This window comes from Aythya marila (assembly GCF_965140915.1).
Source record: "Aythya marila genome assembly, chromosome: 8".
In the NCBI taxonomy this organism is placed as follows: Eukaryota; Metazoa; Chordata; class Aves; order Anseriformes; family Anatidae; genus Aythya; species Aythya marila.
In genome coordinates, this window is record NC_139049.1 from 16,625,064 (window position 1) to 16,652,132 (window position 27,069).

The 27,069-nt window shown below is 36.5% G+C and overlaps 1 protein-coding gene and 1 long non-coding RNA gene across 4 annotated transcripts in view; one reads left to right on the plus strand and one right to left on the minus strand.

Annotated features, from left to right (window-relative positions):
- Positions 1–1,320: 1,320 nt before the first annotated feature.
- Positions 1,321–27,069, minus strand: part of PKN2 (protein kinase N2) — a 54,441-nt gene continuing 28,692 nt past the window's right edge. The window contains exons 3-22 of one of the 3 annotated variants that reach the window (XM_082766278.1): positions 22,888–23,039; positions 19,647–19,764; positions 17,842–17,987; positions 17,534–17,747; positions 14,630–14,815; positions 14,200–14,309; positions 12,222–12,365; positions 12,009–12,084; positions 11,530–11,704; positions 11,188–11,317; positions 10,630–10,766; positions 10,457–10,532; positions 10,278–10,369; positions 9,110–9,286; positions 8,400–8,462; positions 8,237–8,313; positions 6,797–6,939; positions 5,421–5,528; positions 3,773–3,853; positions 1,321–3,692 (exon numbers count right to left, since the gene is read on the minus strand). In XM_082766278.1, the coding sequence (XP_082622404.1) occupies positions 3,489–3,692; positions 3,773–3,853; positions 5,421–5,528; positions 6,797–6,939; positions 8,237–8,313; positions 8,400–8,462; positions 9,110–9,286; positions 10,278–10,369; positions 10,457–10,532; positions 10,630–10,766; positions 11,188–11,317; positions 11,530–11,704; positions 12,009–12,084; positions 12,222–12,365; positions 14,200–14,309; positions 14,630–14,815; positions 17,534–17,747; positions 17,842–17,987; positions 19,647–19,764; positions 22,888–23,039 (2,609 nt within the window). In that variant the 3' untranslated portion in view covers positions 1,321–3,488. Of the gene's footprint in view, positions 3,693–3,772; positions 3,854–5,420; positions 5,529–6,796; positions 6,940–8,236; positions 8,314–8,399; positions 8,463–9,109; positions 9,287–10,277; positions 10,370–10,456; positions 10,533–10,629; positions 10,785–11,187; positions 11,318–11,529; positions 11,705–12,008; positions 12,085–12,221; positions 12,366–14,199; positions 14,310–14,629; positions 14,816–17,533; positions 17,748–17,841; positions 17,988–19,646; positions 19,765–22,887; positions 23,040–27,069 lie in introns of those variants that run through there. The other 2 variants (XM_082766277.1, XR_014318037.1) reach the window with 2 other exon arrangements.
- LOC309880883 lies at positions 5,461–10,777 on the plus strand. Its single transcript, XR_014318038.1, has 3 exons — positions 5,461–5,535; positions 8,580–8,754; positions 10,643–10,777. It is a non-coding gene; the product is annotated as an uncharacterized lncRNA (long non-coding RNA).

Genomic DNA, 27,069 nt, shown 5'->3' on the forward strand with positions numbered 1-27,069 from the left:
CAGGAACTGCAAGCAGTGAGTAGTGCTGTTTTTTTAGGAACAGCAAAAAGAGCCCATTATTGGGGTGCCAGAGACTTCCTGGTGGACAATCTGAGTACTGAGCTAAACACAAGGCAACCACTTGCTAGATGATGAGGCTGCTCTCTTCCTATTTCCTGAATAAAAGCAGCAAGGGAAAAGGCTAGTGGGGGTGGATGGCAGGAAGAGCCACTCTCTGATGGTGTAGCAGGAGCCGTGCCTTCTTGGTGGTGTGCTTCTGAGCTGGGTGTTTACTGTTAGTGGGAAGAATCATGGCACCTAAGCAGCCTGATTTGGGGTACATTCCTAGGTTCAAAGAGGTCTCTGAGCACTTCCAGGCTCCTAGCTAACTACCTTGTATTACTGAAGCCAAGCTGCCACCAAGCCTGTATGATGAGCAGAGTCTAAAGAGCATGGCAAGGAGGCCAGCAGCAGGTAGGGGCGGTGGTAGGCTTTGGGTTCTCCACTAAGAAGTACAGGTGGTAGCTGCAGGGAGCCTGGGACAAGACAGGTGAGCTGAAGGATTGCATTCTGCACAGACAACAAAGGACATGGCATGGTATCTTTAGGTGCTTCCTATGTTAATTTAACTGTAATTTAGACTATTTAAAACTCCCTGTAATCTTCATTTGTATCCAGCCCTTTCTGGAATGACTGCTTAGCTAAGTACTGAAGGTAGGTGGCTCTAAGCAATAGCCTTATGAAACCTTAGCTTGTTATTAAAAGTTGTAGAAAAGATTTATTGTCTAAATGAACTCAGAAAAGAAAGTTTCGTTCTTGCTTAAAGAAGAGGTTTACTGGGGGTTCTGTGCAGGCTTTTGTTTGTTTACAGAGCTGCCTTCTGTAATGGGGGGAAAATAATGAAGAAATACCCAGGAGGGAGGGTTGTCTCCCACTGTCCTCAAAGGAATCTTGTGAGGGAAGAAGGCCAAGTCAAGCTGGCCAACCTAACGTATGGGATTTTCTGCTCCGTTCAGCACTGCTCACCCAAACAAGAGAAGAGGACTTTCCTTCAGTTTCAAAGAAGGTATATTCAGAGCTGGTCACTTACTCAGACTGAAAAAAAAAAAAAAAAAAGGGCGGAAGTGTAGAGGGGGGGGGCAGAGGACACTGAACTAGCCCTAGGAGACTGGTTTTCTGTAAGTCCCTTCCTGAGTGCAAGTTCTTTTCTGAAGTTACCTGTAGAAAAAAAACAGGACTTGTCACTTCAAGAAAGAGCAAAATCATGTTTGGGACACAATTTACAAATTACTCTATTTAAAACTTTAATTTGTGATATTAATGACTGCAAAACACTTAAAATGACGTTGTTAAAGGCACATTTCATTTTAATGCATAGTGTACCATTCTAAAATATCCTAATTTCCTTACAAAGTGCTTGAGCAGCCACATACAGATAAAGTATAGCAAAATATATTTACAATCTAGGGTTTAAAATCTTAATCTGCCTAAAAATATTTAAAAAACTACAGAGATAAAATTAGTGCTTTCTTTCAGCTTAACTGGGTGAACATACCCTGCCATCTAATTTTTTTTTTTTAGTGATTTACTTAGATTTAAAAAAAAAAAAAAGATTTCTGTACAAGATGTAGTTACAAAAAAAGGTATTTTTCAGGATACTTTCATAAGCGTTAAGCACCCCGTTAGATGCTCATATGTATACTTGGGAACCAAAAAGGGGTAAGCTGACTGTACCTCAAAAGTATTTAGCATTTAGTTTCCACTTGATATAGGAACACAATTTGTTTCTTATTTATTGTAATTTGGAAAGAAGTAATGCTGAAAAGTTCATTCCCTCTTCCTGACATGATTTGTAGAGCTGGTGAAGGTGCCTTCCTGCTTTCTAGGGTGGGGCAAGCCTGATTTAGAACCACTACCCCTTTTTTCTTAAGCCTTTCTTCTGCCTGACCCTGCAGGTCTGTCCAGCATCAGAATTTTAAACAACCACCTTAGTGTTGCACGCTCAAGTGGTTTCCATTTTTTCTTTGAATGAACAGAATTAGGGATTTTGAATTCATTTGAGTGCTCATTCTTACTGTCTTAGCCCACCAACAGCAAACTCCAGGCTAGGATGCACCTGTGAGATTGAATACACAAACTCTGAATGGTGTGAGAGCTAAGGACATCATGAAAATTTATTTTCTAACAATTCATGGTTGCCTGCGGAACACCAGGTGCCAAAAACAGGTCTTGGTTTCCAAGTACACACAGTGTCTGGTCTAAACTGTTTTCCAACTTTTGAGGTACAGCTTTAGTGTTAGGAAGTTTATAAAATATACAGTTTTTATCAAAAATATTTATACATTCTGTTACAACATATTGCTTTTACCCTTGGTAACTGCCAATCTAAGTTCTGGAGTTCAGTGGCCTAAAGGTATATGAGCGTTTTTTTCACTCGAGTTCTATGTTGTTCAGATGGCCACTGTGCAAAATTAATGAAGTGGTATAATTAAATTACTTGCCTGGACATAAGAATACATTACAACTTCCAAATATACATGTTCACAGCATGTATACATTGAAAATCCTTATGTTTTCTAAAGGTGATATGATTTGTACAGCAGATACAGGATGATTTAGGTGGTTAAATACAGAATGGTTAACTTATCTGTCCACTCCAGGAGTGGAAAAGGCCTAAGTTTGAGTATAGAAGTGGATGGGCTTGGGAAATGCATATGCTTTGCTCTTTGTGGTTAGACTGAGCAACGTCCTTGTTACATTCTTCATTTCAACCAGGGTTTTAAGCCATGCTTAAAAAGCTTGAAGGCAAAACTGTTTGGCAAGTGGCTTTGGTAAACTTCCTGGGTCTTTCCTCAATTTTTCTTTTCAGTGGAAGCACTTACACCGTTGTTATCTCAGAGGCAAGGCATTTAACATTTTTCCTAATAAATACCATAGAAAATTTATAAAACAAGGCATAGCTGATCTCAATACCGTTATTTTAAGAACACAAGAGGAAGGTGTACATAGAAATGTGTAGTTTTATAGACTGCACAAGATAATATTTAACTGAAATCGTTTGCCTTCTCCAGATAGAACCATGTTCTGTGAGAGTGTCATCAGTATCCCAAACTTCTATTTCAATGTGGCTGAGTAGAGTTAAGTGATTACCTAGCTCAAAGTCTGCTTTTCCCACTTCAGGCAGATACTTAAAAACAATGTAATCTGCCGTAGAAGAGTGAGAGAAAGTACAGATCCAAGTGTGCCCATGTGTGGGAAGCTCAATACAGCCTGGATTCACCCACTCAGCTTAAGAACTCCATAGAACTGCTTTCCAGTGCTCAGATAAAAAACAATATACAAAGAGGCCACTCTTCACAAGAGTGTTAAAACAGTACTTAAAAGGGTCTTCATGTGATTTAAAAAAAAAAAAAGCTACAGGTGGCACAGAGAGCAATTGAAGGGTTGGTATTCTTCTGAGAGAGGCATTCTTGTGAGCCAGTCAGCTAGGATTTCACAGTGTCTAGAAGTTAACACCAATCAGCAATGTAATCAAAATCTCTGAACATCTCCTGCTCTTCTTCTGAAAGTATCCTTGGTTCCCGAGGTGGAGTGAGGATAGGTGCTTCAGAGGTAAATTCATCATCGAAATTACTAACATCTTCTCGTCCTCTAATGGTAGGTACAAAAGGAGGTTTCACTTTCTTGGCCAGTAAAGCATTCCAATCTATTAGCTGTAAAATAATCCAACTGATGTTTAGTTTCCCATCTCTACTCATTAATGTCATCAGAAATAACACTAACTTGGACTTACCCGGAAGAAGTGATGCTTTTTCACATCCTCAGCATCTTTCTCTCCAGCTCCAAGACGCCGCTCTGGATTTCTTCGTAGCAGCTGACAAAATAAGTGGTATTTTAGTGTGAAAATTCATGGGTAATGCTACCATGTAAGAGTCAACACTAAGACTGGATGGACAGTGCTGTTCATACTGCCTGACCGATGAAAAACTCTTAGTCCTCAAAAGAAAGGTAAGAACAAAGCTGTAGACAGAGACAGCAGTATTCTTTTAGAGACACCTGGATCACAGCAAGATTCCACAAGCAGCCTAGCTCTGAATGTGTACTGAACAGACTCACCTGTCTTACTCTGCAAATATGCACTGCATCTTAGTACCTGCAGTAATCTGTGGGGCTCGCATTCAGCACAGAGAGATTAAGTGTGATTTCTGCTGGAGAGGACAGAGAATCTATATAAGCTGGTATTTCAGCTTGGTTGGCTCAAGAGAGACTAGGCTGTTGTCTGCTGTGTTCAGCTATTTCACAGCAGTTGATTTACCAGGAGAGGGGTGGATACTGCTTTATACACCCAAATACAACAGTTTTCTGGGTAGCCTCTAGTTGAGGCTACCTTGTCACTACAGACTTTTTCTACAATGGAATCAGAATCAAAGTAACATGAAATTGTAGACGAAGGGCCCCATGAAAGCCCACTATTTGAGAGTATAGGATTGGCTCAGAAGGAAACAGTACACAGAGATAAAACTAGCAAACTATAAATGCAAAGTTCCCTTTGTGCACATTCTGGGTGCAGTATAGCAGTATGCTCTCCACCTGCTAATATAGATAGAGGCACTTCACGATAAAACTACCTTTTTCCAGTACTGCCTTAAAGCTGTATTCTTTTTCCTTACTCTAGAAAAACAATCTGAAAGGAAGCATGCATTTTGAACTATATTTATGCTCTAACTTAAATAGTAAGTAACAGTAGTTACTGTGACATGCTTTAACTTTCATGCTGTTTCATGTTGCTGAACTTAAGCAAAAAGACTGCTTCCCAAGACTTGGAACCCTCCCCAGGAAATGCCTTTCCATCAACTGAGATAAGCCTCTGAGACATTTAAAGATGATGTCTGAAGCTAGTAGAGACATTACAATAAGGAATAGCACTAATAAAAATCAAAATCAGCCTTTCTTTGCCAAGAACAGAGCTGTAGATGCCACGTGTATAAAGTTCCCTACCCTAGTTGGAATGAAACCAAAAAGAGTTCTAAAGTCTTTGAATTAAAATGTTCATGTGACTACATTAATCTACCAAGCAGGTCAATGCAGCAGTATTCTGCTAGAAAATGAAACTGGAACTTCTCTAGTTAGAGATGACGTTGAAACTTAGTTCAGGGAGAAAATTGATCTTAGTGTTTCACATTTCAAAAAGAAAAACTTGTTCCTGAATAATCAAGTGAGATGGCATTGAGATTACATTTAAGGCAAAAAAAAAAAAAAATGGTGATAGGCAGCAGGGCACAGCATAAATGAAGCAAGTCTGAAACTTAATTGTAGCAAAGATTGTTGCATATAGGTTCTTAAGAGTACTTTGTTCTTCATAAAAGTGATTAATTTTCTTAAGGTAGAAGACAAAACAGCGTAAGAGGGGAATAGTGTAATATATTTTATTACTTTCTTACCCGTCTCATTATAGAGATGGCTTCTGTGGACAGAAAGCGTGGATATCTTACTTCATCATTTACAATACTGTCAAACACCTCTTCTTCATCATCTCCAGGGAAAGGAGACTATAACGTAAGTAATAAAAACCACAAAACTATTAAACAGGCTTAAAAATCGTTTACAATTTAAAACAAGATATTCAGATGACAACTTGGAGTTAGACTCCCTAAAATTAAACTTTCCTTTGTCCCAGAAATATACAGTCCTTTTCCATAAGGAAGAGAGCGAAGTCATTATCCTCACCCCTTCTTTTTTTAATCAAAGGACTATGCTTTAAAGTGTGCTTGTAAAAGTAGTAAAACCTCTAAGTAGTATATTTTTTGAACTCTGACACAAGATACACAAGAAATATGGAAGGCCTCTATTAGCTCTTCTGTGAGATGAGTAACATGTGGAAGACTTTATTTTTGTAATACCTCTAGCACGTTATAGCTTAAGAACAGAAACTACTATAAGGTGGCTTGAAAGATGCAGCACACACTCTTTTTCTCCCTCTCCCCCCCCCAGACCTGAAAAGAGTTAACGTATTGGTTATCATCAAAGACAAAAATGGAGATACCATGGAGATAACTCCATGATACCAGGAGGCCAGGTTATGTACGCAGTAGCAGTGAACAACTGAGTAGTTATTTATCATCTCATTTACACGGAACAGGGGCATTCTGTTTTAGTGCATGTGCAATTCTAATCATAAGTAACTTTGCATTCAGCATAGTCTTTCATGACTATCCAGTTCTATGAATTAAGGTTTGTGTGCATTCAAGCTGCACAAGTTAAGGAGTTGGTTTTCTTCCCTAGAACATTTAAAAGCAGAAGCCTGCTATAAACTGTGCGCATCCAAATTTGCCAATAACAGACAAGGAAACTGAAATCAAAGTTAGGATTGCTGTGCCCTGCATGCAAGAAACTGAGCTCCCCCATCCAAATGTGCTGTTTTCTTGTTTAGAGTCACTGGCATTAATATACTATTACCATCATATGATTTTAAGGTGTAATGATGTAATTAAAAGCAAAACAAAAAAATCTAGAGATCAAGTCTTAGACCAACTATGACTAATCCACTTCCACAGCAGCTGGTAACTCAAGCCCCTGACATGACTGATCGATTTCTATAGCGTTATAGTAGCTAGTATCAGATAAAGAGCTGCTCAGAATTTATTCCTACTTGATGAAACTAGAATGTTCATGATAAAACTAGGTATGCCTACACATACTGTATACTGATATAATTATGGCATATAGGGGCATATTAGATGTTGACAGGATGATAGTTTTGTAACATTTTAAACATATATTTGTCTTATGACTGTGTTGTATCTCTACTAGAACTTACCTCACCCACTAGCATCTCATAGATAAGTACACCAAGACCCCACCAGTCTACAGCTCTTGTATAGGAAGTTTCTGTCAGCACTTCTGGAGCAAGAAATTCTGGTGTGCCACAGAATGTGCTTGTTCTGTCTCCAAATCCCATTCCTGAAAGGTTACAATTAATGAAAAGCAAGCAGTATTTTCTGCAAGTCCACAAACTATTCCTTCAGCAAGTAAAACCTCTAACACAACTTCACCAAAGTAATACTGAGGTTCCATGGTCTGTCTCAGTTACCTCACTCTAAATGAGGTAAATAAAACATTTCCCCCAACTCTCTCATGCCCTTGTTTCAAGTGTACTTCAGTATAAGCTTTTCTATCCCTATACAATGAGCCAAATCAAGCTTCCAATTACAGTTTTGTCACCCAGTTACCTTTGTTGGGAAAGATACAAACAATTCTATGCTATGTTTTTATTAGCTTGTACAGGAAAATGTGGTACCCTAGTTCAGTCAAACATGCCTACTGCAGATCCTTCTGCAATGGCAAGGCTACACATAGTAAAGTAAAACAGGGAGTGCAGTGAAACAACCTTGAGCAAAATGAGCCCTGTGCAAGAGAGGCACAGTTAGAAACAGCAGCACAAGCACTGATGTGCCACTGTGTGAGTGGAAATGCTACGGAGAGCTTAAGATAACCAGTTATAGCAGCAGTCAGTAAACTAAAGAGCTTTCTTGGTCCTCATCTCCTTTCATCATTTACGGAGTTTGTAGCTGAACTCATACAGCTTGCCCTACGATATTAAAAGCAATAATCATGTTTGACCACCAACCAAATTTACAAAATTCCTCTCCCTCTTAGGCTAACTGAAAGAGGAACATTTGGGAGACAGGCTATACAAACTGGAGAAGGAAGTATACCTTGTCAGATCTTCCCTCCCCATATCCTCCGATGGGGTTTGACAAAGGCACTTTCCTCAATGCAGAAAAATACTTTTTGTCATATTTGAAAGGTAGTTGCCAGTAGCTGGATGCTTGAGAGTTACTTTCTAGCATCTAAGCTTCCCTTTTGGAGTGAATTTCTCATTTTTAGCTATAGTATATTTAGCCTGTCATTTCTGTATACTTATATGCAACTATTTGAGAGTAAAGAAAAACAAACCACTGTAAAAGTTGAGGTGTGGTTTGATTTCATTGTCAACTTAGCTTTAGAATGAAGAAAATTATTTAAGAGTCAGAATAGGTGTTTGTCACAACTGAGATAAAAAAAAAAAAGCTATGCTCCGATGTTCTTGGTATTTTCCTACTAAGGAACTTCCTTCCATCTCTCCCTGTGTACAATCAGGTGATGTATTTTTCCTTCTGTATACATTTGGCAGTTCACAAATCTCACAGAACAGTCAACAGCAAGTAAGATGACAGAACTTTCCTAGGAATAAAGAAAGAAATTTAAGAGCCATTACCTTCTTTGCAAAGACCAAAGTCAGCAATTTTCACAAAGCCTTCTGTGTCCAGCAATAAGTTATCCAACTTCAGATCTCTAAATGAACATTCAAGAAAGAATTTTTTAGTACTATTCTGAATAGCTGAAACTCATCTGTTAGAAATGCATCAATCACTACTTACCTATATACTATTTTGTGCTCGTGTAAATACTGAAGTCCAAGAACAACACATGCAGCATAGAATCTGTTGAAAAAGTTTAAAGTTTTAATGGATTCTAGTCCTGTTTTTCAGAATGTGAAGGTCATCATAATTTATCTTTTATTAGCCATCCTCTGAAGATTATATGTTTTGCCTTTTCAGCTACAGCTTAGAATCAGAGAATCATAGAATCATTAAGGTTGGAAAAGACCTTCAAGATCATCTGATTTACCTGTCCCCCACCACTAATACTACCCATTACATTAGCTTTATAGAGGGTCAGGATTCTGAAGTCAAATATTGAAAATATTTAAACTTGCAGCTTTCAAGTTGGAAGGTAAGTTTTCCTGTAGTGTTCATTGCCATGCCACTGAAGAATTTTTAATTTGTCTCACTTTTTTTGCCTGTTATTTTAATTACTGTTTTAAGTTTTTAATATAATCTTTGCCAAAAAAAGTATTATAAACATTAATTACCTACCATTTTTGCATTCAACTTAGCTTCATGAACATTAAACCTGCATATGTATTTTTATAATAAAATCAGTTAGAATCTTTGCCCTTTTTAAGAACTGAACAGTATTTTCTGAAGTGACATAACACAGAGGCGCGTGGTGATGCATATTTCAGTTCTTGTTCGATGAAACAGAAGAAAATGCCCTTCCATTAATTCCACAAAAATGGAATACTCACACTGCTCTTGGTTCAGAGAAGACATCAGTATGAATGTGCATCATCAGATCCCCACCAGCAGCATATTCCATTACAAAGCAAACGTGGTCTTTGGTTTGGAAACAAGCAAAAAGGTTCACCAGGAAGGGATGCCTTACACTATTCACAGTTTCAAATATTCGCTTTTCACACATCAAGCTGCAAACAGAAAAATCAGTAAAATTCATAGCTGAATCCCAAACCACAGATCTTATGCTTTTTCCTCTATTCCTCAAAGATAAGAATATTTTCCCTTTTAGGAGAGAACTCTTAATATTTCCACACATAGTAAGTTGATGCTAGGATACTCAAGAAGTTGCATTTGTCTTTCACAAATGAAATAGGCAACCCAGTGTTCCACAAAGACTAAATCCTGCTAGTTTTCCTTCCAAATCAGTATGCATCAATGTCGTGTGGCATTAGTATTAATCCATTTATTTTAATTGTGTATATATAATATATAGTCAAAAAAAAGCAATGATATTACAGATATCTGTAATAATCATTCAATAATCAATAATAAAATCATTCCTGATTATTTCTCTGTAAGCCAATTGGTTAATTTGTAGCTTATTCTTAATACTGTTATCTGTCTTCCTACAATTCAAATTAAAACAGTGATTATTAAACAGTTGTAAAAGCATCTACTTGCAATGAACCTAGACCGTTTTCTAACTGCCATTTCACTTCCAGACAGAGAAGGATTGTAGTTCTTAGGCAAAGAGATTAAAAACATAATAGTGGAGTATACATGGGACTTAAGGCAAAATATGATGGACAGAGTATGACAGTATGTTACAGGTTGAGAAATACCATCATATGTTTCTGCCAGCAAAGAAAACATAGTCACTGTCCTCCTGGAATGTGATGGAAGTCTATAAAACAAGTAATTAGAAGTAATGATTACAAGAGAATCTGAATGGATGAAAAAATTAAAAATACAGGCATGGTAAGAGGGGCACTAAAATAACCAACACTACTTGCCCCAGAACAAGGGCTAAGGGTCTGTAACAGCGAACTATGCAGGAAGATGACTTGTTTTGCTCTGTCATGGAATTTAACTACCGTTTGGTAGGGTTTATACTTGTGTTGCATGCAGAAAGAAAGCAATTGATTCAGGTAATCCACATATTAAATTTTACAAACTGACCTGTCTACTTCATCACGAGCGACAATATCTCCTTTCTTTAAGGCTTTAATAGCAAACATCTCATTTGTGTTTTTGTACTCTGCCAGCAGCACCTAAAACAGAAGATAAGTGATTTATTTAAGTCTTATATCTAGTTTTTGATATAATCTTGACATTTGATATAGCCTTTTGGCATTTACCTTTCCAAAATGTCCTCTACCCAGTACAGCACAACACCTGAAATCCTTCAGATTGAACTGAAACCGTTGTTGTGTTCTGTATAAATAAATAAATAAGCATTAAAAAAAAAGTCTTCTAGTTTGTTAACTTTAAAAAAAGTTCATAATCAACACTAAAAATATTGTATTTTTACCTTCTATCTTCAGGCTCTCGGACGTTGCTGTATTTTATGTCTGAATGTGGAACATCAGGCTCACAGATTATTTCAGGCTGGAGTTTTGGAACGATACTATTTCTGCCATTTTCAAAATCAAAAGCTGTTACTTCATCCTGGAAAGAAAAATAAGTCTGAAAATTTAAAAGATTACTAAAGTAAACGGATAAAGAAATTCTTAACTCAAGAATTATCTAAGCTAAAACATTATACCGCAAGATGATATAGGTAAACAAGGTTTTCACAGGACGATGAAACCTGTTCCTCCAATTATTCTGCCCTTTGTTAATATAAAATCCATCAGAGTATTCAGGGAAAAAGCGGTTTTATTTTTTTTTTCCCCGATGGAAAAAATGGCGTGGAAAGTTAAACATACCAACCATGGAAACAAGTAACCAGGCCATCCATAACTTGCACATACAGAATTCTCTCAACAGGGAGCATAACACTGAAGTGCACAGGAAAAAGTCCATCATAAAGATACCAATATTACAACTTTGTTAAACTAAATAGCCCCAAATTCTTAAATCAACTTACCTGAGCTGGCATATCAGGAGCCTTCATCTCAGAGGAAGATTCACATATTTCACCAAGGGAGGATGCACGGGGTGGAGCAGGTGGGGGCTCGGGCTCAAGTTCGAAGTCCAATTTAGCTACAGGAGAGTCACTGGCAAGAAAATAAATAACTCCTCACTATACAGCAAGGAAAGTTTTAGTAATATGAAAACCAACTTAAAAACATGTTACTTGTATTTCTCCTAGAGAACATCCTGTGTGTGTATGTCTATAAAATGGATTTTAAAATGTATACATCAGTGTGTAAACATGTCACCATTACTCTTACTCATAAAAGTACTTTAAAATGGCAGATATGCCTACCTGGCTGGCAGTGCTAGTTCAGGAATGCGTACATCAACCACTGGCACTGTAGCAGGCACTGGTGCTTGAGGGCTGAAGGTGCCAGAGTGATTTACTGTAGGAATAGCTCTTCTCACCAGCCTTCCCCAAGTGGCTATATTAATATTCATTTGAGGAGCTCTGAGAAATGTTTTGCCTGTGGATATTGTGAAAAAAGAAAGAGTGCAAGTAATTTCCTTACTTATTACGAAAAGCTATAATTAAAAACAAAAATTCATATTCATTAGTTTATAGTTTATGAGGAACCAACTGAATGTCATATTCCTTAGCAATTCCTAATTATTCAGTATTAAATGCTAATGCATAATAAGGAATTCTAAACCAAAACATTTCTAAGTGCAATACGAAATACTTGATAATCAGCCATTTTATTCACAGACAAACATTAAGTCTCCCTAAAAAAAAAAAAATATCTTTATATATTTATATTAAACAATTACCTTGCTGTTTTGAAAAAATTTTCTTCTGCCTCTGGAGTTTCGGTCTTCTTTCAATAACTGGATTAAAAAATGTAACCTGCAGTTCAAATAATGCACATCATAATTTAAGTTTTAGAACAAAACATGTTCTTAAATGTTTAAGAAAAATGCTTGCATTATTTTGCAAGATAATAGCTGCACGTATGCCCAAGTGTTTCAATGAAATGTTCTTACCTCTGCAAACAGAGTGCCCTGGGGTTCGAGATAGAGACACATGCCATGTCGTTGGTTATCCAGAAAGTCTTCCAACCTCAGAAACTTCACTGCACACAGAGATCTCCAGTCACGCCAATAAACTGAGATTTCCAGTTCACGTGACTATGACAGTAAACACACACAGGAAATTACTTATTAGTAATTGTTCTGCTATAGTTACCTCTCCACAGTCATAAGATCTAGTACCTCAAGGATCAAGATGCAGAGTTTTTACTTTGAAAAAAAAAGTGTCAAGGCTAACTAACTGTACAGAGCAAACTCTCACTTTGCTTCAGTTCAAATGTGATATCCAGTTTACAAATAAGAATCATAAGTGTAATACTCCCAAAAATAGAAGGAGAGAGGCACAAACACACACACTTTTTCAGTCAAAAGTGCTAATTGAATGCATCTTAGCTTAAGCTCCAGGAAGAGATTTTTAAATGTGTTTAGAAAGGTCAACTTTGCTAGTTTTCCATTTAATTAACAAGTATAAATTGTATTTCATGGTTGTACAGTGGCACTTTTGTATCTGGATATACATCATGATGCAAGACTACACAGTATCTGTAGAAACACATGCTTTTTTTTTTTTTTTTTTTAACCTGGTCATGAAGAGGGGCCAAAAACTTTAACAAGAACTGCTTCTGTATCTTGCTGTTGGGATTATATGTTCTTAAGAGTGTCATAGGCTTATTACAAAAGCTGCTACAAACTGAAGAACTCCTACAGCACCATACATCAGTATTGCATAGTACTAATATCAGTTAGCATAACTTAATTTCATCACAATGCATCAACTTACTATCTTTATGTGCTAAGAGTAGGTTTTCAAAGAAACAAAAGTTAAAAGGAAGCAACAGATACAAACGTGATGCAGTTGGCAACATGGGTATCAACCATGGGAAGATATGTTGCCATGCCCAGCAAGAAGATTCTTTTCCAGCACCAAAAAGCCACTTTGTATTTAGAGTTCTTAGATAGAGGACCCATATGAGGCTCGTAAGAGCAACTACTAAACTTTAACTAGTTCTAGTCTTAAACTGAAAATAATTAAGACTTCAGGACTCCACAACTGCTAGTTCTGTTCTGCAGTACTAACAGGAAACTGACCGTCACTAGCTGCAGGTCTAAATCTGCTTCCTTCCTACATGGAAGGAGTTTGGTCTGGGGCTCAGAGTGGTGGGGTGAGTTGGGTTGTGGAAAGAGAAATACTGGTCAATATATAACCAGGGAGAGGTAGGGATGATTTTTTGTTGCTGTTGTTCACTTGTTCTAAATATATTCCTGAGGCATATATCTTAATATTCAGCCTACTTTAAACACTGATGAAAAAAAGTCCTTGTATTCCCTTATGATAGCATGAGTATCAGGTATCTATTAAAAAAATACTTAAATTTACGTGACAGAAATTCTCTTCAAAAGGTGTGTCAAGAAGAGCATCATTCTATATACTTAAGTCCATACAAATAACATTTAAAGTTGTAGGAAACCGAATTCACTAATAGTGTTTATTACTCCTGAAAAAGGAATCGATCTGCCTCACATGAGAACATGTTTAGTATTTATGGATAAATACTAAAAAAATCTGTGATACAACTTTTCAAAATATCTAAACTCCATCAAATATGAGAAGTTCCTGATGAACAAAGAGAAGTTGATGATGATGATCTGAATAAAAATTTAAGCACCTTCATTACAGACTAAAAAGATCTCAAGTATTACGTCTTAGACAAAAATATTATGTCTCTTCACATTTCAGAAGAGGTAAAAAATGTAGAATGGCAACCCAGCAAATCAGCTTATCTCCAGGGAACTCATTCTGTTAAGCACAGGAATACTTGCATATGTGAAATTTGCACATAATCACAACAACAGGAAAAAATGATAGAAAGCAACATGACACTAATCTACATAATCAACTATAGCTGTCAATGAAGTAAGACCACATCTTTACCCTGTCTAGTTCCAGTGTAAATTTCTGATCCCATGACTGATTGGAAATAGGTTTCCAGCTGGTTTGACCAACCACAGTGTTATCCAGCTTCAGTACAGCACAGACTTCATCTGTAAGTAAAGTACACAAATTCAGATTAAAGTTATAAGAGGATTTTCTTCAAACAAAAATCTTCAGTAATTTTCTTCAAAAAGAAAAAAAAAAAAGAATAAAGTACTCATATTTAATTGGTTCTTATGGGCATAATAGCGTGGGCTTTCGTTGCTTTTTTTTTTTTTTTTAAAAATCCATCACAACATGACAGCTGAAGGAACAGCTATGTTTAAAGTCTCAAAACAACTTAGTATTTTTAATTAAAGAATACAGCATGTACATTAAAGTGTAAATAAAAGATAAGCATAAAAATATGAGAAGTAAGAGTATACTGAACTGGACAAGTCGTCAGTTTTCAGAAGGTTTCTACTACTCCCACTTTTACTTTTACTGGTTCTGCTCATGAAAGATGATCTGGCTTCATTTGGACTCCAACCAGGTAGTGTAATTGAGGTGGCTTTTGATCGACCAGGGACATTTTCTAAAATGTCTTGGCAACCCATTAGCCTGACTTCCAGGGTACCTAGAACAAGACACGCAATTATTTGTCAAAAAAAAAAAAAACACAAACAAATCTGTGCTCAAGTGTACAAAGTGAATGATTAATGATTGATTTTAGAGCAATAGCTCATATTCTAACCCCTGCTGGGAATAATGGAAATATCAGACAAAATCACGAGATAGACTCAAGAAAGACAAACCTACTGAAAATAAGCATTAAAAAAGGTCAAACATGTGGGAGTCAACCTTCTAAAAGGAGCAACAGTTTACTACAACGCCACACAATAAATTTTTGTCCTACAATGTTAGCCTCTGAAATACTTCTCCTCGGAATCTAACTGACATTGGTTCAAGTTGTAAGTGATGTCATTTTTTAAAATGAGAAGTTAAAGTGATGGGTCTCCTTGCTGATGGGAGAGTATTAGTTTTTCCATGAGTCTTACATAACCACGTAATATTGGATAAATCACTTAGATAATTAAAATGAACATATTGACTACGCATTTGTTTAAAACAAATAAATCAAATTTGCTTGCTTGATGCTGAAGTCAAACAGGAGTTAGTACGTAATTGAATTGTTCTAACATGACTGAATCTGGCTTTATAAAAGCTGAGACAGGAAGCTACTGTTCAACTTTTTCAAACAGATGAGGTATAGAGCCTCAGTTTTAATTTGAAAGAGCTTCCTCCAGCAGTACAGAAGGATCTGAACATAACAGATGGTTTCAAGAATGGTAGGCTTACCTCATCATGCAAAGACATTATCTGTACAACTATGACACCACTAACAGGAATAAAACTGATTATCAAAAATGGTGAAATTAGTCAGTTCAAAATCATATAGTCATCTAGAAACACAGCTACTAGGGTAATGCAGCTCCTGTGCTAGATGTACGTAACTGCAAAACCTAGAAGTAATCTTTTGTAACAGAAACTTAAGTCGGGCCTGACCTACAAATGGCCTGGCAACACTAAAGCGCACAGAACAGACACTGATAAACCAGTTCAAGAAGAAATCCAATCTTGTAAGGAACTAACAATCGTAAGTGACAGCTCTAAATATTATGCTATGAGGACATAATAAAAGACATAGCAAAAGAGATTCTATTGGCTCTCAAAACAGGCTAAAAGGCAAAAGAAAACTTCATTCCAAATCTCTGCTTATTTTCCTAAGAATTTAATAAACAGAAAGGTTGTAATCTTGTAAAAGGAGTGGATACGTATCAGAAAGTCCTGTTAGTGCATTTTAAGAAGTATGACAGTAGCATTGATCTATTCTTCACAATATGTTAGACACAAAATACCAAGACACTCTTCATTTAAATCCAGTTCAATACAAAGGCTCTTTGTCTAGCTAATAGGAAAGTGAAACCATTAAGAACTTTACAAGCATATAGCTCTGTTCTGATAGTTCCTATTAGAAAGTGCTAATATATATCCTAATATGTATCAGTTGATCCACTTTCAAGAGGAATTATTTGTTACTATGATTATGTATTACAAGAAAAGACAAAAAAAAAAAAAGCTGTTTTAAAACACAGGCATGATACTTTGTGCCTGCCCATGGTTACTGATCATCTGAGGGGATTTTTTTTTTTTTGTTAGATGAAATTTCCCCACTCTGCATCTTCACAAGGGCTCTTGTCGGAGGTTCTGATATTTTTACCCTCTGTTACTCATCTTACTGAACCAAAATGTAAGACAGGTAGACTTCCTCCGTTGTATTATTGTTGCAGCTTGGCAGAAGAGTTCCTCTTTTCTTTTAAAATATAACCTTACTTCAGAACTAAATTTTGATGTCAGTTATACCCATGTAAAGAGAATTAACATTTAAATTAGAGATTTTAGCAAACTTTCTCTGTTGGCAGTTGGTGTAAGAGTTGCATATACAACTTTTTAGGACACAAAACAAAACGAACACTACTGGTACAAGCGATTCCTATGTGAACACTTATTAAATAAATTTCGTAAACCAACATACTCTCAAAGAGGTCCGAAGCATTGCTTTTCTTTAAGAACATCAGAAGGTAAATATTTAAAAAATTTGTTAAATTATGTCTCATCTTTTAAAATCGTTTACTTCTAATGAAGGACAACAATTCCAGGTGAACCCAACTATGAAAAATTGTGTTACATCTTGTAAATATGTTCCCTTGCAGTAAATTAAATCTATCCCTAAACCAGGCAGGTTGATAGCTCTGTGCACTTTTGTTAGTTATATTTATAAACCAAAGAGGGAGATCCTAAGTTTCTAGTAGCATAAATCACCTTCTAGGAAGCCAGTATGGTCCAGGGGGTAAAATAGGGAGTGGAAGGACATATGGTACTTATTTCTAGCTCTGCCATACTAGGTGTATGACCACGGACTAGTCATTTAACCCTTTTGTGGCAGCTTCCCCACCTGTAAAATGGGGATAATGATACTTATTCACCTTTTAAAGTCCTTGATAATCTAAAGATTAAAAAAAAAAAAAAAAAAAAAAGGTCAACACTATTTAATATTATTCCCTAGTGACCTAACTTAAGGGCAGAACTTCACTTTTTTCCAACAGGATCATAAAACAGTCAACAAATAAATCTAGGAAACTTTTCTGCATTTTTTGGTTCATAGATGCTTGAAAATTCTAAATGCCTTAGTCTAGAAAAAGAACAATGAAGAATATCCAGAAAGACATCAAAGTTAGTACTAAAGACTTCTTCTAAATCCTCTAACAAAAACAAAGAACTCCATAAATCATACCTGTTAAAGCTGCTGGCTTGGACAGTGTACTGTATTGATTCTGAGTAGATATTACACTTTGACGGGGACTTAATGTGGGCGAAGAGACCAATGAAAGTTCCTCGATAATTATACTGCTTTTGGGATGGTTTTTAGGAAGTTCATTCAATCTCTGTTCCAGTGAATACTTTAAGAGGTCCAACTTCTGACTTGATTCATTAAATCTTGCTTGTGCCTTTTTGAAATACAAAAATTAAAATATATATTTTTTTCATTTCTTGAAAGAACATTTAAAGTAAATTTTCAGAAATTGTAATGACATAAATTACTTCTGAAAGTGCCTTTCTGTCGGTAACCTTCCCAGATCCAAGTAATTTCATCACATTTTTTGCACCTTCTGCTACAGCATACTCTATCCTAAAATGATGCCGTAATTCTTCCATTCGGAGTTCAAGAGGGCTTATTACAGGTTTTGCTGCAAAGAAATAGAAACAGACTTCATTGAAGACCATGACCTTGTTTAATTTGTATGTACTAACCCCTCCCCCATGCACACAGAGGGGAAAATAATGCAGATTTGGTAGATCAAGTAAAAGTATGTCATAAAAGCAACAGTAAAATGTTAAGCATCTGCATTTTGAAGAAATAAATAAGTAATCAAGACTCAGTCCAAAAAAACAGATACTACTCCTTGCAGGGCTATAATTGCTAGAAGATGCAAGAAATAGAAGATGTCATTAGGGGAGTTATGGGACAAATGCCTTTGTATAAAGCCAAACCTCCCTTACATCACTCATCTGGCAAAAAAGAGGCTTTGAGACTTAGACATTTCCAAATCATGTTCTGAGGATTTCTCTCTCACACTATTCTGTAGCTACTTATATTCCTGATATATGTATACTTACACATACATCTAAATCTCAGGCTATCTGGTTGTGCAAGCAGGGAGGATGTAAGGTCTCATACAATGCCTTATCCGAACAGTTTGGGTTAAGAACTTAAATATCCACTTCTAATGGTGTTAAGATTCAAAAACAGAATTAGAAAAGATTTATCTCTTACTGTTTGTGTTCCTACTGTTCTTAGAACAGGCATTTGAAAGCCCTTCCTACCTGTAACACGTAATACAGATACAACAATATACAGCTTCATAGATGCTCACTTTGTCCTGCTCATACTGCTAATTTTCTTGCAAGTCTGTGTTGAAAAGGGGGCTATACATTTTGAGGATTTTTTGTTTTCCTCTTGAACACATGACATGCATAATCCATGTACTAACATGGGGTATTACAAAGGCCAGAAGCCTCATAAGCGTGAAAACAAACGAAACAAAGCCAACTCCACAAAACAAAACAAACACAAGCATTTCAGTACCTAGGACACATTGAGGCCCTGATTACAAGCATCATCATACAACTTCAGTACTCAGAGATGCATACAAATGAAGTTCTAAACATAGAGATGTACCAATATGCCCACAACTTTTAGTATGCTCATGCTATTATAGCTCAAGGTTAGTTTTTGTTTGCCTTTTTTAAAATAAAGATAAGCAATTTTAAAACTATTTTTGAATGCAGTATACCTGTTTCAAATCAGACATCTTTTTAGAAAAATATTTTTTTTTGAGAAGGTGATTATTTCTCAGTCAAGCCTAAATACTAATATAAAGATAGTAAAAGTTTCCCTGTAACTGTGTTCCCACTAGTAGAAGCAAGGTCAACCTATTCAAGTATGACAGGCTTTATACCTGTGTCAGAAATTATTTTTAGGACAGTGAAAAGATTAAATAAAAACTTTAAATAAACTTTAAATAAAATTGCTAGTTATTGTCAAGACAAAAGAAGACATACATAGAGCAAGAATGAAGACCACAAAGCAAGATTGGACTGTGTAAGGTATAAAGAAGATGAAGAGAAATTGTTTTTCTGGTCCTTAAGCTTCAAGGTATTTTGCTTTAAGTCTGATGCATTTAGCATCCTAACACTGGTATGCCTGGTCTCTGATTACTTTCGGTTCATGCAAGTTTTGTCTAACCTTCCCACTAGAAATTTATCATAGCTCTGTGTGCATATGGGTACATATCTATGTGGCATTTGACATTAACAAGATTAATATTTCTTCTCTACTCCATCACCATTATCAAAAGCCAATTCATTGGTCTGAACTGCCTGAAGAATCTGCATCCTTATAACTTCTATTTTTGTCTTGCTGTCTTGGAGCATCTGTTGAGCTGTGGCAAGAAGTTTTCGGTCCTATTAAAACAAAAAAGTTAAAACTGTAAACTCTTCATGTAACAAAACCCATCAAAAGCTTTAAAACCCACATGCTTAGGGAATAGGAACTAAGTCTATGTAGTTCATGAGGTATAGCAGACCAATTTAACTAACCACAGTAAGATACTAGAGGAAATTAAGTTAGGACAGATGCATTTTCAGATTGATTAAAGACTACAAACCACTCCTATGGAGACTGTATCTGTTTAAAGCTGAATAAAAGGCATGATCTAGAAACGCCACGTGCGTAGATGAATATTTTGTAAGCTGATTCTAAAGACAGAACATGATACTAAGTGCAAAATACCTCCTCTATGCTATGGAGGATGACTCAAGTGTACAGTGAAGATGATGAGAACTCTTCTAATAATTCTTCCAACAAACACATTCGCTAGACTGAATCCATAAAAAAGTAACTGTACTCATTCACTTGAGTTTAATTTCAATCTCAAAATTATAAATATGAAATCATCTCACAATTTAACTACACAGAGCTCCACTATGACCTTGTACCTGATGTATTTTACTCACTCTGATATTTTTAAGCTACCCTATGTTCTGCAGGGTACATACACCACCACAAGATACATGGGAAGAAGCTTTGACTGCATTGGAAGAAATTATGCACCACTGCATATGGTTGTATAAGAACTCTCATTTTTAGGTCTTAATATTAATCAATATTTCATAATAATACTCTGCTAGCTTTCATATTTAGGCCTTTAGAGTCCTTATGCTGAGGATTCCATATTAGCTATCCAATTATTTAATCAGTACACTGAATTTCTTAAAGCAATGGCTTCTCAAATACAAATATCAACTTTTGAAATAAACACTGCCTACAGCAGAGTATAGGATCTAACTAACAGATTAGAAAGAACTCTGGAATACTGTTTTAAGCCTTATTTGTGCATCATTCCGATGCACACATACTCTAAGCATTTCTTGCCTGTGTCTTCATTTTCATTTTTATCTTATTTTTCATCTTGCTGCACTTGATCACCTCCCACATCCTGTCACTCAAATTGATTTGCTTGCTCGGGGCAACTTCAATGTGTAAAATGGAGGTAATTCAGGATTATAGAGATATCCCTACACAAGAAAATCCTATCCACATCATCAGAACGGATGTGTTATACTTAGCAGCTCTTTCAGTTGGGGCCTGAAAAAAAAAAATATTTCAAGGCATCTTCTTTGCACAGAAGAACTGACAGTGCCTGTTACATTGGTAAGTTAAACATTTACCAATTGCAAGTACCAGATTCAATCAAGAATTTTAATTACATACCTCAATCATAAAGCAAGCTAGAATTTATCTCTTCTACCTAGTCTGATCAAAGCTTGCTAACGATGTCTAATATTATAGCCTGAGTGTTTAGTTAAGTTTTTTCAGGATGTTATAAGGTTACGTACTGAGGGCTTATTAGGGATATAATGCATGTATGACTTCTGATCCATCTGGATCAGCTGATTATTATTTTTAAGCGTACCTGATGTTAAGTATACTGCCCCAGAGAATGCAGACTCCAGGGTTTCCAGGATCTGGGGACTGCAGTGCAAGGACAGCATTCCCAGGCCATTAGTCATAAGGTGCACTCCAGATTATTTCTTCCACCTGCCCCAGGCTAGTAGGTGACAGGTCACTTTCAGCTAAGGCTACCAGCATACCAGCTGGCTCAGAAGTGCTGCTGGGACAGAATGAACTTGATGGTACTTATGATCCATCTAGTCTAAAATGATTTTTCGGGGAGTGAGCACAGCAGTGCCTGTGGTTTTTGAAAGGTACAAGCAGGCAGGTCATCTGCCTCTCCGCCAGTCCCTGGCAGAAATTCATCCAGAAACATGAAGTTCCTTGCCAATACTTTTTGGTTAGTATCAATTAACAGCTGGTAGCAATACAATTTACAGATGTCTGCTCTTCTAATTAAAGATTTCTTTTGAGTATGTTCACTGACTCAGCGACGTGTTGGGCCTGCCAGTTAAGAACTTCAAATGTCTCAATTGTATTTGCTGTCTTCTGGACAGAAATAGCTAACCAAGCCTCTATGTATTATTTGCTATACCTATGTTTGTTTTTCCCCCTTAGTTTGAGGATGCAATTCATCTCTTTAAAGATCTAATAAAAGTAAATGGAAAGAAAAGGTAATGAGTAACTAATGAAGACAGAAGGGTCTGTAAGTAGGGACCCCCTCAACATATATACAGTTTTACTCATTTGAGAACCGTGACTCCCTCATACTCAGAAAGTACGTCTCTCCCTCCTGCCCCCATTTAAAATGTTTGGTTAGTCTTTCAGAGTGGAGTTAAAGGACTCTTTTAGTGTCTGATGAATTTTATTACCTAGGTCAGACTGTGTAACAAGTCAGATCCATTTAGGAGTTAGCAAGCCCCTTCCCTGTATTCTTCCCCGCCCCTTGGAGAACTCATAGTTTCAGTTTGATGCTATCAGATACTACTTCTAGAATACCCTCTTCTGTTATAAAAAAAAAAAAAAAAAAAAAAAAAAGGGAGAGGGAAAGTGTATTTCAACAAAGTATTTTATGCATCTGTGTTCTAATGGTGATTATAATAACTCTATCTGAATATTATGCATTTCTTATTACAAGGGATTTTTGGTACAAGTCTTTTTACTGCCAACTAAAACTAGACATCCATTTCAGAAGCATATTTGGCAGTGCCACCTTTTATGTAATTGTCATGCACATTACAGCTTTAAATTAATGGATCGTTTTTCAGTTGAGCTAGAAAAAGCATCAGCCACCATGCCATGTCATACTGAGCTTTGCTGCTTTGTAAATCACACATGATCAAAGATTACTAGAGGTACTAAATTTAGTAAGCCGGATTTATTACTTAAGTTGAACTGCATGTGGACAAATTGATAAAAACAACCACATTTAACAAGCATCCTGAGTGGGTATCAAAGGACAACAAAAACAGTGTAACAATTTGTAGCTGACTTTACAGTGCTACTTAACAACAAAGAATAAACCAACCCTAAAACACCAACACTGCATACAGTTTATACATTGTATGTTCACACCACAGCAATATGAAAATCCACAATTATTTTCATGTTCCTTAAGCGTTCCAAAGCCTTACCTTTGAAGAGCCATTTGAGTACATCTGTATCATATTTTCTGCTCCTTGTTTTACCTTCAGTTCTATATCCAATTGCTTCTTTAAGGCCATCAATCTGTTGTTAGTAGAAAAACGAGGATCGCTATTTGGAGTATCAGGAGTCCTAGGACAATCTGTGAATTAAATGCAATATGTAATGTGTGCAGCAAGGAAAAAAAGAAAAAAAACAAACAAAACCACCACCACCACTGCTCAAAACAAAAGAAAAAGCCAACAAAAACGCATCTATTCTATTAAGTTATAGATTAAACAAAGCTGGAACATCACACTTAAGACTGACCGTCCTGTCCTGAGCTACTTTGCAAATGCGCCTTAGCACAAAAAGCCTGGCGAAGGCAGAGCGACTCCCACACCCGTCCCAGTTCCCATGAATCACTTCCGGGAGCAGTAATGCAGGCAGCCTGGCTGTGAGGTCTGCTCTTCGTTCACACATTTATTTCTTCTGCCATGTCTCATGTCACTTAAAGATTCAGTTTACCATTGACCTTTCTTACACTCCTGATTTGAAATATATAACAAACCAACTTGGACAATGATATTCATTACCAGTAAACACAGCCTAAATAAAGATTCATTTCCTCATTGATTTGAATGTATTATTTCAGCTAGCACCACTGCAGACGGAGTTTATGACAGAATTAAGAATAATGTATTTTCCTTTCCTTAAAGGATGCAGACATAGGACTGAACGATTTTTGCTCTGCAATCCTAACCAAATCACAGGGTAATTGGATATACAGGCAGTTAATTGAATGGCTATGATTTGCGGGAAGAAGGTTTTTTTTTGTTTGAGACTATCCATCTTGCTGATGGATCTCCATCTTGCTGGATTAAACAGAATGCAAGCTAGCTTTCAATCAAATTGCATACTCAAAATCCTTAACTTTGCTACTGTCCTCCAGAAAAATCTATTAATCACTGGTTCGTATTCAGCTTCTGCATCATGAACTGTTAATGAACTGAGAATACATGGTCACCAGACTGTTTCCTAGTGGTTAACTATTCTGTAATTTCCAACAAAATCAGCCTTTCAGCTATAGCTGATTATCTTCCCTAACAGCCCCAATGGCATCTCCTTCAAACTTTTACAAAAAGAGGATAAATTATGTCCAACTACAGTAATGTTTTTTTTGTTGTTGTTGTTGATGATTTCTTTTACCCTAGCAATTGAGAGAATACCTTCTCTACAGACAAAGGACATTAGTTGGTGTCCTGGAAGATAATATTTATCTGACATCAACAGTATGGTCTTTTTAAATTTTAATTAATTTTCTTTGAATTAAAACTAGGATAATGGATCAAGTTCCTGAAATCCTCAATTATTAGAAAACACAGGCATTGCACCAATAACTTACAAATTATTAATGGTGAGTTATCAGGGGGATGGGGGTGTCTTATCTGCCATTTCATATTTCTCCTACAGAAGCTTCTAATAACTAATTTTTGAGATTTAATACATTTTACTTTCAAGTTTGCCATGTAATTTCCTTCTTTTAAATTGCAGTCTTTGACAAGGCTGAACACTGATTTCATGTAAGGAGAACTTTTAATTTCCTCTACTGTTAATTCACTCTTCAGTTCAAGCTACTTTAAGACTCTTCCTGCACCCTCACTACTTAAAGGTAGTACAAAAAACTCCAAATGTTTTAAAGAAACACCCGCCTATGCTATTCTGCGTCTGTTTTCTCATTCTTCCTCTCTACATTTTGGCTTGGTTTGTGAAACACTGCACTTGCACAGATTTAGCTTAAATCTGTTATTAATAAAACAAAGATTAACAACACACTTTTCCCCCATTTATGTCTTCACATTTAACTAATCCTCACCTAATAATCTGTTCAAAATTAAAACAAACATGAAACTTGAAAGTCACAGTGTCAGGTCTCCTTATAAAGTAAATTAATTGTGTAAATGAATATTTACCAACTTTAGATTTATGATGCAGGCCTCCGCCATTTAAAGATCCCAGTCCTCTGATGATGCATGTGGAAGATTGTGGTGCTCCTGAAGTCTGTTTTCATAGCTTTTAAAGATGCAAACCAGCACTCTTCCTTTGCATTAAAACAACACCCAGTTGCAAGTCAAGCACTAATTAGAGATACCACGATTCAGGCTGTCCATGCAGCTGTTATTATCTCCCTTTGCCTGTCTGCACTGTGAAGGTCTAACCACATCACTTACCTGGGTCATCTAAAGAGTGGGTCTGCACTTGTGGACCTAAATTCCCCTCTACCATTTACTTTAAATGGAGCTACTGAATGTTTTGTTAGTAACCAGCAGCAAAGAAAACTTTTTTTTTTTTAAATACACTTGCAGACATAATAGCTGCTCACCAAACTCCTGAATATGGAAAAATATATTTATTTGTAAATTTATTTACTATAATTTTTCAGAAATGGCTTCCAAGTGACTCCTCCTCTCCCCCCCCCCCTCCACCTCCCCGACCCCATTACAATAAACAGCCTGAGGCTGAATTCAGATTAAAGTTTAAGTCAGCCAGTCTAACTGGTCCTATTATGGAAAGTGTTGACAATCTTAGCAGCAGCACTACAAGCTACATCTGTTCCCCTCTCTTTGTATGTCTGCTTCGGTTGTAAGAGATAACTAGCCATACCAAAGCGATTATCTATTTGTGTAAATCACCATACAGAGGGTCTTGAATCTCATCTGGAGACATTTAGTCATCATCCTAATACAAACAAGCAATACATTCATCCAGGTTAAGCGCAAGCAATGGGATTTTATGTACATGCTTAAAAGTTCAACGAGAGTTAAGTACTTACAGCAAATTGATACTTCACACTAGCAGGTATGTAGGGACTAGGGAAAATGACAGATCCTTTAGTTTGCCAAGCTTGTTGGTCAGTAAGAACAGTATAGGACCAGTCACTTTGGATGTGACATTCAAGTCTAACTTTGTATAAAACAGTAATAGCTTTGCTGGGCTATGGATTAGTGCCCCTAGGCATTTTCTGCTTGACACTGTGAATATGAAATGAAGTAACATGTATTTCAAGTGAACTAGACTTCATTTCATATAACTAGGTTACTTTTGCTGAACAGCTATGAATATTGTTGCTTAACACTAATGTTTTTTTTGCAGCCTGGTAATGCACATCCAGGCTGCTGGAAGAGCAGTGATGCTATGTCCCTAGCACCTGTGATATCCTGTTTTCATGGACATATACTTATAAGACTTAACTTAAAAGTGATGCTTAATATGCTTAATGGATTTTTTTTTTTTTTTTTTTTTTTTTAAGTGTCTGGACTGCATCAGGATAATGGCAGTTCTCAGTTTGAAATGTTTATCTTGTTCTTCTTAAAACCTCTTCAGTTTGACTGGGTCTATGCATACTGCTTACTAGCATATACTCCTTGCTTCTAAATTGCCTTTTACCAACATTCCCATCTAAACTATATTTGTTAGAGTAGTGACAACTGTATTTTTTCTAGACTGCTTCTCATTTCTCTAGGGACTCTTCCCCACATGGTAGGTACACGATTTTTACTTGATAAGCTCAGAGTGAAATCCTGGATCCCATGTAACTGAGTTTTGGTTCCCACGCTGCTATGCTATTCAATTAGCAGCAAGTTGGTAAATAGTTAATTTTAATTTATTTGAGGACTCTTAATTGTAGTGTCTTAACCAACAGAAATACCTGTGATGCATTCAGGCATTGCTAGGGAAAAACAAACAAACAAGCAAACCACCAAAAAAAAAAACAAAACACAAAACAGGCATGTCTCAGGGAGTCACATGGTTTCAACAGCACTTGAACTAAGCTGTCTGTAAGTCCAAGATGACGTATACACACAGAGAACATTAGCACTGACCTGAAAACTGCTGAAGTCAAACTGAATTTTGATTGGGTAACAGCAAATTTTAACAACTGAGAAAGCAACAGCTGATTGACTCACACTCCTTCAAGAACATTATCCCACATTAAGGTTTCCAGGAATTACCATGACATTTCTATGGATACCAGCATTGTAGGTAGCATCTTCTGTCTAAGTAAGTCACTACCCTGACCAACTTGCTTGCTACCTCATCAATTTTCAAGAACTGGTCTTTTATATGGGCTTTTTGGATTTAAAAAAAAAAAAAAAAAAAAAAAAAAAGTCTCTCTTCTGTTAGCTACTCAT